The 13,207-nt window shown below is 36.3% G+C and overlaps 1 protein-coding gene across 1 annotated transcript in view; it reads right to left on the bottom strand.

Annotated features, from left to right (window-relative positions):
• TTC28 (tetratricopeptide repeat domain 28) overlaps positions 1 to 13,207 on the bottom strand; it is a 588,080-nt gene that overhangs the window by 275,739 nt on the left and 299,134 nt on the right. The window contains 1 exon segment of the mRNA XM_027566429.1: positions 5,024 to 5,171. Within this exon segment, the coding sequence (XP_027422230.1) occupies positions 5,024 to 5,171 (148 nt within the window).

Genomic DNA, 13,207 nt, shown 5'->3' with positions numbered 1-13,207 from the left:
TAAGTAAAAGTGAAGTGTTAGTCGCTCAGCCGTGTCTGACTCTGCGATCACATGGACTATATAGTCCACCAGGCTCCTCTGTTCATGGGATTCTCCAGGCAAGAATACTGGAGTGGGTTGCCATGCTCTTCTCCAGGGGATCTTCCTGACAAAGGGATCAAACCCAGGTCTCCCACATTGCAAGCAGATACTTTACTGTCTGAGCCATCTGGAGTTGATTTTCTTAATACTATGTAAAATAATGATACAACTTTCAATCCAGATTTCTCAGAACTGGTAGGATATGCTATGGGACCCCTGAGGAGAAAGGTAGGCAGGTCCCAGGTAGGTCTGAGAATGCCTTCTGGAGGTAGTGATGTCTGAACAGAAACTGGAGCTACGAGAAACCAGTGTTTTCCAGGAACTGCAGGTAGTTTTAGGTGGGAGTATCTTAGTGATGAGAATAAAAGAAGTAAGATCTTTTATACTAAAGCAGCTGGCCTTTATCCTGCAGGCAAAAAGGAAAATGTAGAATTATGAATAAGAGAATGACAGATCACATTTACATTGTAGAAAATTCATTCTGGAAGGAAAGCAAAAGCAGGGACTGGAAAGAAGCCTGGAAAGTCAGTTGGAGGAAAAGTCCTATATTTGCAATGACAAAACAGATGGAAAACAAGAGATAAATTTAAGACATATTTAGAATTTTAAAATCTACAGAATTGAGGAATAAATGTATTAATAGGTACAATGCCTTATTCCAAAGTGATGATATTCTACTGACTGTCTCCTATGAATCATTCTTAAGGTAACTGAAATTGTGCAGACTTCAATCTGTCCCAGGTACTAAGAAGACATTCTGGAGCCTTCCATTTTATCCTTATAACATTTCATTACCATACATGACTAAGAAGGCTTCAACTTTCCTAAAAACCTAGTGATATCACTACCAATTACTATTGGATACAATATAACACTGAACTGCAAATTCAGAAGACTGGGGAAAAGCAATTTTGGAATGAATCTCCAGAACAGGGATCCAGAGAGAACAGCAACTGCTAACACATAAGAAGGCAAGCGAAGTGTAATGAGAGCGAAGTATTGCCGTAAACAAAGTGTAGAGGTAAGGTTCATAATATTAACTTAATTTTAATTTCTATCTTTTCTTAAGCAAATTCCTTATAGAGGAAACTAAGTTAAAGATCACCAGGCATGTCACAAAAAGGATAAATACTGTGTGATTCCACTTACGGGAGGCACCTTGGTAGTCACCAGGAGCTGGGGTGGGGGGAGGAGGGATGAGGAGTTATTGTTTAAACAGGTACAAAGTGTCAATCGGGGAGGATGAAAATCTGGAGACAGATGAAGGGCTGGCTGCACAACCTGTGAGTATACTTAACACCACATAACTGCACAACTAAAAATGGTCAATTTGATGTTATGTACATTTTACCACAATTGGGGAAAAAAAAAAAGCTTTGGTTCATACTAAAAGGAAAACTTAACCCTGCTCAAAAAAAGAAAAAGAAAAAAAAAAAAAAACTGACACGTTTAGCTAAGTCATTTCATATTTTTCTGGGTTCACATATGGATTTATTTATATGCTACTTCATTCCAAAAGGATTCAAAGACCTTCTAAAGAAATAAGGCAGAAGACATGGTAGTCAGAGTGAGTGGAAAGTAAAGTAAGGAAAATTCATCTTAAAGATTGTTAAGTCCTGGCACACTTCTTTAAGGTAGCCAGGACACTGGGTTCTACTGCTTCACAGAGGACAAAGCAAAAGAATCAAGGATCACTTTAGGTTTTCCCAGACCTTTTAGATAAAAATATACTAAGACTCAGGCAAAAGGCAGTTTTCCAGGAACCGAGTGCTTAGCAAGAGGGTCATGTGTGCCATGCAGTGTTTGTTCCACATCCACAGCACAAAGACAAGAGGAAGCTCATCACCACCGCGACTCCTCTCCCCAAGAGAAGCGGCGCACCGCACCGCAGGGCACAGGTGTCCCACAGGGGCCTGCCTTTAAGTGCCATGGCTTGATTCTCAAAACAACAGTACGAGCTACTCATTACCACGCCCCTTTTACAGATACCAACCGAGGGGCAGGCAAAGGAAGAACCTTGCCCGGTCAATAGGATAGCAGATGGCAGTGCTGGGATCAGAGTCCCAGTCTTTTCAGGAGAAGTCAGTTCTGTTTTCTTTTCAACATTTCAGAAACAGGCCATCTATGAAAAGTGACCGCCTTCTAAAAGAAAATCAGACAAAAAGAGTTATCAAGGGTGGACAATCAGGTAAATAAAAGGTGACCCCAAATATGACTATGAGAGAAAAGCTTATATACATTCAAGCCATTTTCCACCAGTACATCATAAAAATCAGCTTCCTGGATCCTCTGGAGCTGAAAGAAACACCACGACAGGTGATAGCCCATAAATGTAATAGTCTTTAGATTACCAAATTAACAAGAGGGGAGAAAATATACACAAGAGAACCCTCAGCAAGAAGCAGCCCTGCTGTCTTTAGAGGAACAAATAAAGGTAAACTCAATCTCACGTTGTAATTGTATTATTAAATCTGTGGTTGGCAGCAGGACTATGCGACACCATCCAAATCTGCATAAACATTTATAAGATATAATGAACTGAAATTGCTGCAAGACGATCTAAAAAAGAAAAATGGAAAATAGTAAAAGGACAATTTGAGAGTCATGAAAAAGTCTCACTTTATATTAATACTTATATTTGTGTATTTTCATAAATGATTTAAGGGAAATACATTACATACAGTGATATAAATATATTTACAAGAAAAGTAGATCATCTGATATCTGGTTGGTGAGCATGAATGAAACCACAAAAATAAAGTAAAAAAGACAATGTAATTACCAAAATAGGGAACAACATTTTAAAAAATCAAGGAAGTTTCATTGTGGATTAATAGAATGTAGTTATTGGGAACAAGGGTATATTATCCCTAGCTTTAAAAAAAAAAAAAAACCTTGAAACTTCCCCCAAAGGCCAAATGACAAGAATGCTATGCACATAGGGGTAGCTTTGTTTGCTTACAGAAGCACTTGGACAAGGGAGTCTCCATGTTGCATTTCAGATTCATTTCAAAATAAAAATAATGGACACACAGATCAGACCTACACGTAAAGCATCCTGGACCGCACAGCTACTCAACAATGGCAAAAACTGAGAACACCGCAGGAGATTAAAATAAACAGTGGGCAAAACATGGGCAGCAAATAATGACAGATTTTGTGAATTATAACCATATGACAAAAAGAGAGGTCATTAAGATGTGCAATGATAAACAGAACAATACTGTGTAAAGCAACAGTCTTTCTATACAATGTTGATAAGAAAAGCCCACCTGGAATAGATACAGTGGTAAAGGCAATGCCAAAAATAAATGACATAAGTCATTTTAAGGATAAAGAAGAAAATATTGAAGTGCTCCAGGCACCTGTAAGATGCAGCTTTCTCCAGGGTCACCCTTAGGTCACTCTGTAAGATGGGAAAGAACATAGCACAGAAAACCCTAAGGGGGACAGTAGCACTGAGCTAATTCTTGCAGTGCAGAGAAGATTTTTTTACATTTATCTAAATAAATAGATTTGCTTCAAAGGCAAACTGGTAAGTATGATTCTGCTGATCTCAACACATTCACTCCAGTGTTCTAAAGGTAGTAGCAGAAATACTTCACAATAAAGGAATATCATGAACTAAATAAAAAATGATCTATGTAAATTACCTGCAGAGGAATACAGGGAGAGAATGAGAAAACACTAGAAAAACAGAAAGAAGAGAGAGAGATTGATTTTCGTTGTTGCTGTCCATCTCCCCTCCCTCCCTTCCCACTCCTGGCGCTCCAAAGTGCGTCTGCTCTAAGTCAGAGTTTATTAACAGCAGGTCCCCCAGTGGGAGAAGCCATTAGGTTCCTGCAACAAAGACTCAGCTTTGTATGGGGTTATAAAATCGCAAGAAGAGAGGTTTCCTTACCACTTTTTTTCTAAAACATGAAATCTTTGCTTTCAGGAAAGTATTTTTTATAGCTATGAATTCCTCAGAAACCATATGAGTACCATTTAGTTCATCAAACTTTTACTTAGCACATAAATATTTTGAGCCAAGTATCAAACTAGCCAGTATATTAAAATTATCTAATGCTGCAAATATTTTCAAAATTAAATAAATTACCTAATGATACTGCCATCCACGTTTTTAGGTTCACTCAAAAATATACCATGTCAGAGACAAAAACAGAGTTCTGCTTGACATCATCTAGTTAGTGTGGGACATCATTAGCATCAACCTGCCTTAGTGTCTCCATCATTCCACAAAGATATACACTTTTAGCCCAATCCTCCCAAAAATTCTTTCCACAAAAATCTATGTTCCTCAAACAGAAGTCAATCTGATCTGAGCCTTAGAACATCTCCAACCTTCAGAGTACTATTTTCAATCTATTGTTCCAGAATACCAATTGATATAACACAGAAGTAATACAGGTAAAAACCACATATCTACTTATTTTTCTCTTTCCTTTTAATTCAACATAATCTTTTAATGTTCTTCTGAAAAATGTTAGACAAAGCCTACAGTTAGATCCATATTTCCTCTTAAGAAATGTCTAATGTCTTCTCTCATTTGTTTATTTCCAGATGGCATACTGGTCCACCTGAGCAGATCAATTTACTGCTAGAGGTGTTTTGTTTTAGAGGTACAGAATCTGACAACTACAAAAAACATAAGGATTCTTTACATAACCCTAAAATCCAGAGAAGCTGTAGAGTTAGTTAATGAAAAATTCAAAATATAATCTAGGTCCACAAAGTTCCAGACAAGTGGCCTTACCACCGTCCCTCTGTGCCTCATAACATCAGCTATTGACAGTGATTTCCAATTGTCCTCTGTCTAAAATATACAACCTTAGGTAATGTGATAACCTATCAATTCTCAATGCCTGAGTCAAAAATCTTCAAAGATTAGAAATGTTCTGACTTAAATTAGTGTTGGACCAAATACTTTTATCATATTTACCTCTCATGGGAGATTTCATGGCTGCTTCTACCATCCCCACCAGAAGCTGGAGACTCTTGGGGTCCTGAGCCAACCCAGACGCAAAGGCTGCCAGGGCATCGGCATGACGTCCGAGGTACTGGAGGGCAACACCCTGTCGGAAGTATGCCTGGAAATAAATAAAAGATAATGCATGTATTACTTATACACTAGGCTCCACCAGGCTGAGGAGGATTCTTAACTAGAACAACAGGTCGGCAGAACTAAGATTGATGTGATCTCAGTTCAGAAACCTAGTAAAGAGTTTGTAATCAAATTTGACTTCTCTGAACATCATAAAATGTAAGCGTACTTCTTTCAGGAAAATTATATTTAAAACTTTCATTTTTTCACTTCTAGAACATATTAATTTTATCACATTCTTTGGTACTTATTCACATAGTATATAATATTTTACCTTTTTTTTTTGATGATTTTAAAAACCTTTTATCCCAATTTAATAGCATAAGCTCCTCAAGAACAGGGGTTTGGAGATTTCTTTACATCTTACCAAAGTATCTGGTACAGTGCAAGACAAATGAGAGACACTCCAATTTCACTTATTTTGTTTTCTCCTCATTAATTAAAGGAATATATATCAGCATGTGATGAGTATTAAGATAATTGTAATAATGAGTAACACAACATGGCTACATTTAATGTGGTGTTTCAGACATAGTATTTTAAAACCATTATTTAAAATAAATGTGCTTTGCTTAGAAACAAAATAAGATTGCTGTTGTTTGCATCGTTTAATTGGATTAGTTTAAAAACTGGTATTATCAACTGTGAATATAAGAAAACATTCCTCCTTCCAGCTAATTACAGAAAGGGCCAGAAAATTAATAAAATATTTAAACTTCACAATGATCGTAAGAACTTATAGTTTATTTTCGAACAGAGTAAAATCAAGTAAATGATCAAAGTGTTACAAGTATATAACCAGCAAAGGACTTAGAACCTGATTAAATAACACATAAAACTGACATATTATTAATGCATTCATTGCTTATATGACATCTGCTTCCAAAATACTTGGCCTATTTAAATACTTCCACAATACTCTACGCTTGTAACACAAATGTAACTTTTTTGTCCAATATCCTTTTCAATTGCAACAAATTGTATTTATGGGCTCTAAATGAAGTTTCAAACAACTTCTAAAACTACTATTCAAATGTAATACATAATTTTATAATTTTATATTATGTACACACACTATGAGAGAGCATCTTTCATGTTTATAAAACATAATTACTTACCTTATTTCATTTTTACAACTATGCTTTGAGGTAATTTAAGATAAGCAATACTATTCAGTGTTTCTATTAAGAAACAATCCATAAACAGAATGAATACTCAAATTACTATGGTCTATTCAGACTTCTATTAGTTTAAACTACCAGCAGCTGTTAAAACTCAGACTCCAGTAAGACAATAACCTGTAAATGCACTATCATCACTAATTCATAAGATCACTTCCTTTCAGTGGACTCAGTCACTTTTTAATCTTTAATGTGTTTATACACATTTTTTACTACCCTTTTCATCTAACATTTTAGGTAATTTCTATAATCCAAGAGGCAACATGTACCACATTCCAACTAAAAATAACTATAGTTTATATAATTCTAGAAATGCTACATTAAAGCTAAATTTAAAAATTTATATATGTGTGTGTATGTATATATGGGCTTCCCAGGCGGCGCTAGTAGTAAAGAACCTGCCTGCCAATGCAGGAGATGAAAGAGATAGGGATTTGATCCCTAGGTCATGAAGATCCCCTGGAGGAGGGCATCACAACCCACTCCAGTATTCTTGCCTGGAGAATCCCATGGACAGAGGAGCCTGGCAGACTACAGTCCATGAGGCCGCACAGAACTGAAGCAACTTAGCACAGCACAGCACACACGTATATGTAAATACATACATGAAATATTTATAAACTATTATTTATGAAGAGAGACCAAATAAGTCTGTGGCTAATGATTTCAGGTATATATTTTAAGAAATACAAAAATCTATTGTGATAATCATTTCACAATATATATAAGTCAAATCATTATGCTATATATCTTAAACTATTAACATAGTGCTATAAGTCAATTAAATCTCAAACTAGAGAAAAAACATAAAAAATTTAATTAGTCTCAATGAATTTTGATAATTTTTTATCTGTTTAAATGAAAGCATATCATTCATTATTTCACTGAGAAAATAACTCATTTTCCTATCTCCCAAATGAAGTCTCAGAAAAGTATGATATATTTACTCCTTAGTGGGTTCAATGTTAATGGAAAAGTTATGACATCAAATAAACAAAGGAGTTGTTTCCCTGGGAACTCAGCTGGTAAAGAATCCACCTGCAATGCAACAGACCCTGATTCAATTCCTGGCTCTGGAAGGCCCCCGGAGAATGGATAGGCTACCGACTCCAGTATTCTTGGGCTTCCCTGGTGGCACAGACAGTAAAGAACTGCCTGCAATGCGGGAGACCTGGGTTGGATCCCTGGGTTGGGAAGATCCCCTGGAGGAATACATTGCAATCCACTCCAGTATTCTTGCCTGGAGAATTCCCATGGACAGAGGAGCCTGGTGGGCCACAGTCCATGGGGTCGCAAAGAGTCGGACATGACCAGGCAGCTAAGCACAGCACAACACATACATGTTATGCTTTCTTAGGACACTCAGAAACTAGATGAGGAAAGGTATGACTCGATCATGCTGCCCAGAGTCTCGGTTTCCCTTCCTTAGAAGATTTTGAAAAGAGGTAAAGGTGAGAAGGCTCAAAGATCTCCCTTGATCCTTCCTTATGTCCTTCCAGAATCCCCAACCCAACGTCACAATATTTTCTATTAAAAGCGTAGAGTTGTCAGCACAGTGCCTGACATAGAGTAAATACTTAATAAAGTAAGCTATTTTGATTATTAATTAATGAGGAAAACAAGAATATATAATTACAGACTAACAGAACATAAGGAGAGCCAAATAAATATTTCAAACATTTCATTATTCAATATAACAGCATTCAATTCCTGTCACTGCTTTATTCACTCCTCCCTCTTGCTCCACGTAAGACCGTTAGCAACTGGGAAACTCACTGCTGTAAGGCTCCCAGACAAAATCTGAACCCCCCGACTAAAAGAAGTTGATACCAACAAGTCTTGGGAGATGTAGCAACCCACCTCCCGCCACCAGCCCCCCTCCCCTGCCATAGGATTCTGTGTCAGTCTCTCCCAAAGGAAAGATCAAGAAGCACTGAGTTTTACCGCTGTTTACTAAACTTAAAGAAAACTGATGTGACCTAATTCTTCTCTTACTATCATAGGTTTCATAGGAAGCAACAGCATCTGGGAAAGGGACAAATCTGGGTCACTTAGGATTGAGCCCAGCCAACCTCAGATAATATACTCCCTGTTTCAGCACTCTTCATGTATATACCTACATTCTGGTCACTGTTATGCAACAGAGAAGGAAAGGCAATATGGACTGACTTTTGAGAGCCCCTATGCCCTGAGAACAATGGCTTTAACCTGAAGCTTTAGCCAAGAAGAAAGACTTGCAAGGAGCTAGTTAATACACTGGACTAGAAGTGGAATGCCTAGATTTTAAAGTGTTGTATATATATTTGTTGTTACTACAAATATAGTAAATACAAATACTTAGTTCGTATTTACTACAAAGAATCTTCCGTGATTATTCCACACATGCTACTAAGTAATCTCACAAATAATAGAAATGCAAGGAGGTTATAAGTATGTTTTCATTCCTTCCATACTACTTGAATTAACATTCTCTAAAAATCCACAGAACCAGGTACTGTGATGTGTATCACAAATAAAAAGAAATAAAGATAGGACTTGGACTCAAGGTGCTCGCAGTCTAGAAGCAAAGAATATAAAACTTCTTGACTGCTACCTACAATAACTTTATAATAGGAAGGGTTTGTAACATTTTAGCAGTAATAAAAATGTAACTAATGACCAAAGTGCTTACATCCTTTGGTTAAAATTGTTAGTATTTTGTCCTTAGTGAGTGTACATTCTTCTCATCTCAGAGAGTTTGCTAGACTGAATGTGTGTGTCACTCCAAAATTAGTAAGCTGAAACCTAATCACAGTGTGATGGTATCTGGAGGTGAGGCTTGGGGAAGTGATTAGGCACAATTAGGGTGAGAGTGCACCCCTCAAGAGTGGGATTAGTGCCCTTATAAAAGTGTCTCCAGAGTGCTCCCTCTTCCCTTCTACCACATGAGACCAGGCACAGCAAGAAGACAGCCAGGAAATCAGCCCTTACCAGATACCAAATGTGCCATTACCTTGATCCTGAACTTTCCAGCCTCCAGAACTGTGAAAAATAAATGTGATCTAAGCCACCCAGTCTGCAGTATTTTGTTATTTCAGTCCGAACTGACTAAGATAGGGTTAAAGTAAAAACACTCAAAGACTAAACATGTGAAACAGTAAGCTATTCACCCTTCAAGTACCCCGGAAGCAATGAAGGACCTTTAAGTTTTTTCTTCCAACATTCTATTTACAATTCTAAAACATCAATGAACTCAATAATAACCTAAACTTCCTCCTCTTCCATGGCTCAAATGAGTAATAAGATAAATTATGCTCATAGGTACATATGTACATTCATAACAAAAAATATAACAAAAAATAAATGTATATAATATGTAATGATACATAAAATTAAGTGTTTGCTTACATGTACAGTATAATCTATTACTTAGTACAAGTGCTCCCAAACACTATGCCTTCAATTTAATGTGTACTTTTAAATGCTGTACTTTAATGTTCCTAACCTGTTTTTCATTGTTTGAATTTGAACTTTTTTTTAAACATCTTCTGAAGAATACATTTCTCTATAACATGGTAGTACACTTGCTAGCCCATCATACCACCTGCTACCATAACATCACCATCTTGTCAACAATACTGGTAAATCACAGAACTATTTCACTGACTTTTGCCTTGCTATTTCATTTAAAAATGAGGAGAAATTGCAAAAATAGAAATACTGATTCTAGTTTTTAAAAGCACCAGCATTAAACTATAATTTAACCATGACTGGGTCAAAAGTTAAAACGATTACAAGGTGCCAAAAGTAGAAAAGCTTTAACATCACACAGATCTAACTATGCTTAGTTTTGATAGAAAAGGATAAAATTAGAAAATATATATTTTTTAATGAATCTTAAAAGGAAAACCATGATTTGAGATTTTATTTTTCAGTTCTCTAGGAATTAACGCTCCTTACTCACTGAATTTGTCAATCTCTTCATTAATATTTGTATATTTGACATCTCACATATTTGACTTTCATATACTTTTTTAGGAAGGCATTATATGAGAAAATAAAAGACTATATTCCTTAAAACATACCCATCATACAAGCAAAATGTAAATGTACACATAATGCCCACTATAAAATTTACTACACATTATAAATTATGTCACATTAAAATATAACACATAAAAATGAAGGGATAGGACCCATGTCCTCAACAAGTTTCCACAGTCTTGCATCAAATAGGAACCCGGATGGATACATAAGCACAAATTTTTTTTGTAACATATTTTGTTATGTATGCTCATTTAGGATAAGGGAGAAATTAACAGAACTTTCTACAATGATGAAACTGTTCTCTATACTGTCTAATAACAGTACTCTCTGGCCAGCCACCTGTGGCCACTGACCATGTGAAATGTGCACCATGTGACTAAGAAACTAAATGTTAAATTTCCTTTCATTTTAATTACTTTAAGTTTTAACAGTCACAGTTGGCTAGTAGCTACTGTATTAAGACAGTACAGCTCTACAGTTTGGGTCTTCCTTTAACAACAAACCTCCAAACACAAAGTGAAAGGGTATACACTCAACAAATGAAAATAACTACTACAAAAGCTGGGAACTGAAGCTGTGTGATTTACTTCCAGGCCAGCTGCCGCAGAAAAGACTCATTGGGCTGACACTAGAATCCTGTCCCAGTTGCCTTTCAGCTGTGTGCCTTTAGCGCTTCTCCCAACTTCATGTTCCATTTCCACTTTCAGAGAGGATGATAATAATGACCTCAACAAAGAATGCTAATTGACACATGGTATATGAAACAAAGAGTGGGTACATTTTTAAAAACTGAAGAGAAGTGAATTTCTCACTATTGAGTCTCAACTTGGCATTTGCCATTTAACCAGGTGGCTCATCTGCTTTACGAGTTCACACAATAGAAATTACTTGTGGTAAAGTGGGTGAGGAACTGCCAAAAAGTAAGCACAAAACAAAAACTGATGATCTCAATGATCACCTTTGGTCATTAACAGAATAGTTAACTTATGTTTGGCATCTTCCATTTCAGAAGCCTATAAATAGGTAATCTGTTTAATGGAAATGTTTAAATCAAAATTGCTTTTAAAAATCTTTACACTTTTGGCACTTGATTGGGTAGGCTTCAATTATCGAGTAAATTTGTTACCTGGGAAAAACATCATATGCAGTTTAAATCAAGTCCCTTAGCCTAGGTGGAAAAGAAGAGGTGGCAAAAAAATAGATGACACACAAAAACCTATCTGTAGAAATATGAAAAAGTCCTTTCTATCAGAGACTCTATCCTGATATACTGATGATGAGAATTACAACAAGGTGTTCTGAGGTCCAAGCCTGAACACCTACCTTAGAATTAACAAGCGCCCAGCCTTACCATATCAGTCTCGCCATTATAAAACCATAACTTTTAGTGCAGAGATGCTTTATTTCCCCAAATCCCTTCTCGTCATCATTTACTGAACCGCTACTCTGTGCCCCACACAGTGCTGGTTGTTTTCCATGGCTCATCACTCACGCGCACCATGTTCTGCAAGAAGTTCTTACCACAACTACTGCACAAAAGAGGTAGTTATGAAACTCACCCTGCTGCCAAAAACTCTTTCTACTATTCCCCACTATCTCTTTGATAAAAGAATTAATAGTGTGCAATTAACCTCTAAATTAAGCTTTTTGTTTGGGAATTCTTATACTGGCAAAATTCAACCTATGGAGGCAGAAATGAAGGAAAATCAGAAATGACACAGAAAATTTATGAACATGAATATTTAATCTCTATTCCATTAGCAACCGTTGATTGTGGAACAATTTTTAATGAATTGGATGGAGGGAAAATTCATTTCATTAACCTTTCATATAAATGTATTATTATTGAACCAAACAGGCCACTGTACTTGCAACTCAGTTCGAAGTTAATTAGATTACAGGCATGAGGCTTTAAATCAAAGAGAAACAAAGGGAGCTATCAGCAAGCTTCTCAGCCAATGCTTATTTGTTTGCTGGCTAAAAATGGATTTCTACCTGCAATACAATTTGCTATGCTTCTTTAATTTTCTGAGATTTTCAAGTGGAGTTTCTTTTGCTTCTATACGCTGACATTTTGTATTAAAAATAAAAATAAATAAAACCTTGAGAATCAGCAAAGAACACATTCTTCATGTAGCAATGTTTTTACCTGCTCAGCTGGGAGTAATCATTCCTATCTCTCCAGAAAGCTATGCTTATATTTTTTTTTACTAGTCTGTCTTACTATATGCTGAAAGCACATGCAAGAGACTGAAGGCTATTTTAGAAAACACCATTATTCAGTGTGTAACCCAGAGTCAAAGGCCCTAATGGCCTAAACATAATGTTCTAACCAAATCTGCAGCTGTTTTTCTCTTCAACATTGCTTTTGGTACATTCAATATCAATTTCTAAAAGAAATCTGCTCTCAATCATGATTGTTTCATACCATATCAGCTATTTCTTAACCCTAAGTTAATTTTAAATTACTATATCAAACTTGTTAAAGTAACAGTTTATGGGAAAACCATATTTTGAAAAAAAACTAGAAATCTGATGAGCAGTTAAAGATGAAACGACAACCAGGAGTTAAATAACTAAGTAGGTGTCGTTTTCTAGCACTGGAGGAATTCCTAATGCCGAAGTTCATGTCAGATTATAAAATCTGTGTGCCATTATCTGGAGTTTTCCTTGTAAACCTTGGAAGTAAACAATAAAAGAAGTTTGAAGTCTCCAGAGTAATGGTTCTGAATTGTCCATACCCCGTGCCGTCACTCTATGGGTGTGGCACAGGAGGAGTGTAAAGTCATGCCAAAAACAACACCAGGGAATTTTC

Source organism: Bos indicus x Bos taurus, chromosome 17 (genome assembly GCF_003369695.1).
Source record: "Bos indicus x Bos taurus breed Angus x Brahman F1 hybrid chromosome 17, Bos_hybrid_MaternalHap_v2.0, whole genome shotgun sequence".
NCBI classification, from domain to species: domain Eukaryota; kingdom Metazoa; phylum Chordata; class Mammalia; order Artiodactyla; family Bovidae; genus Bos; species Bos indicus x Bos taurus.
This window is presented reverse-complemented; position numbering and strand designations above follow the sequence as displayed.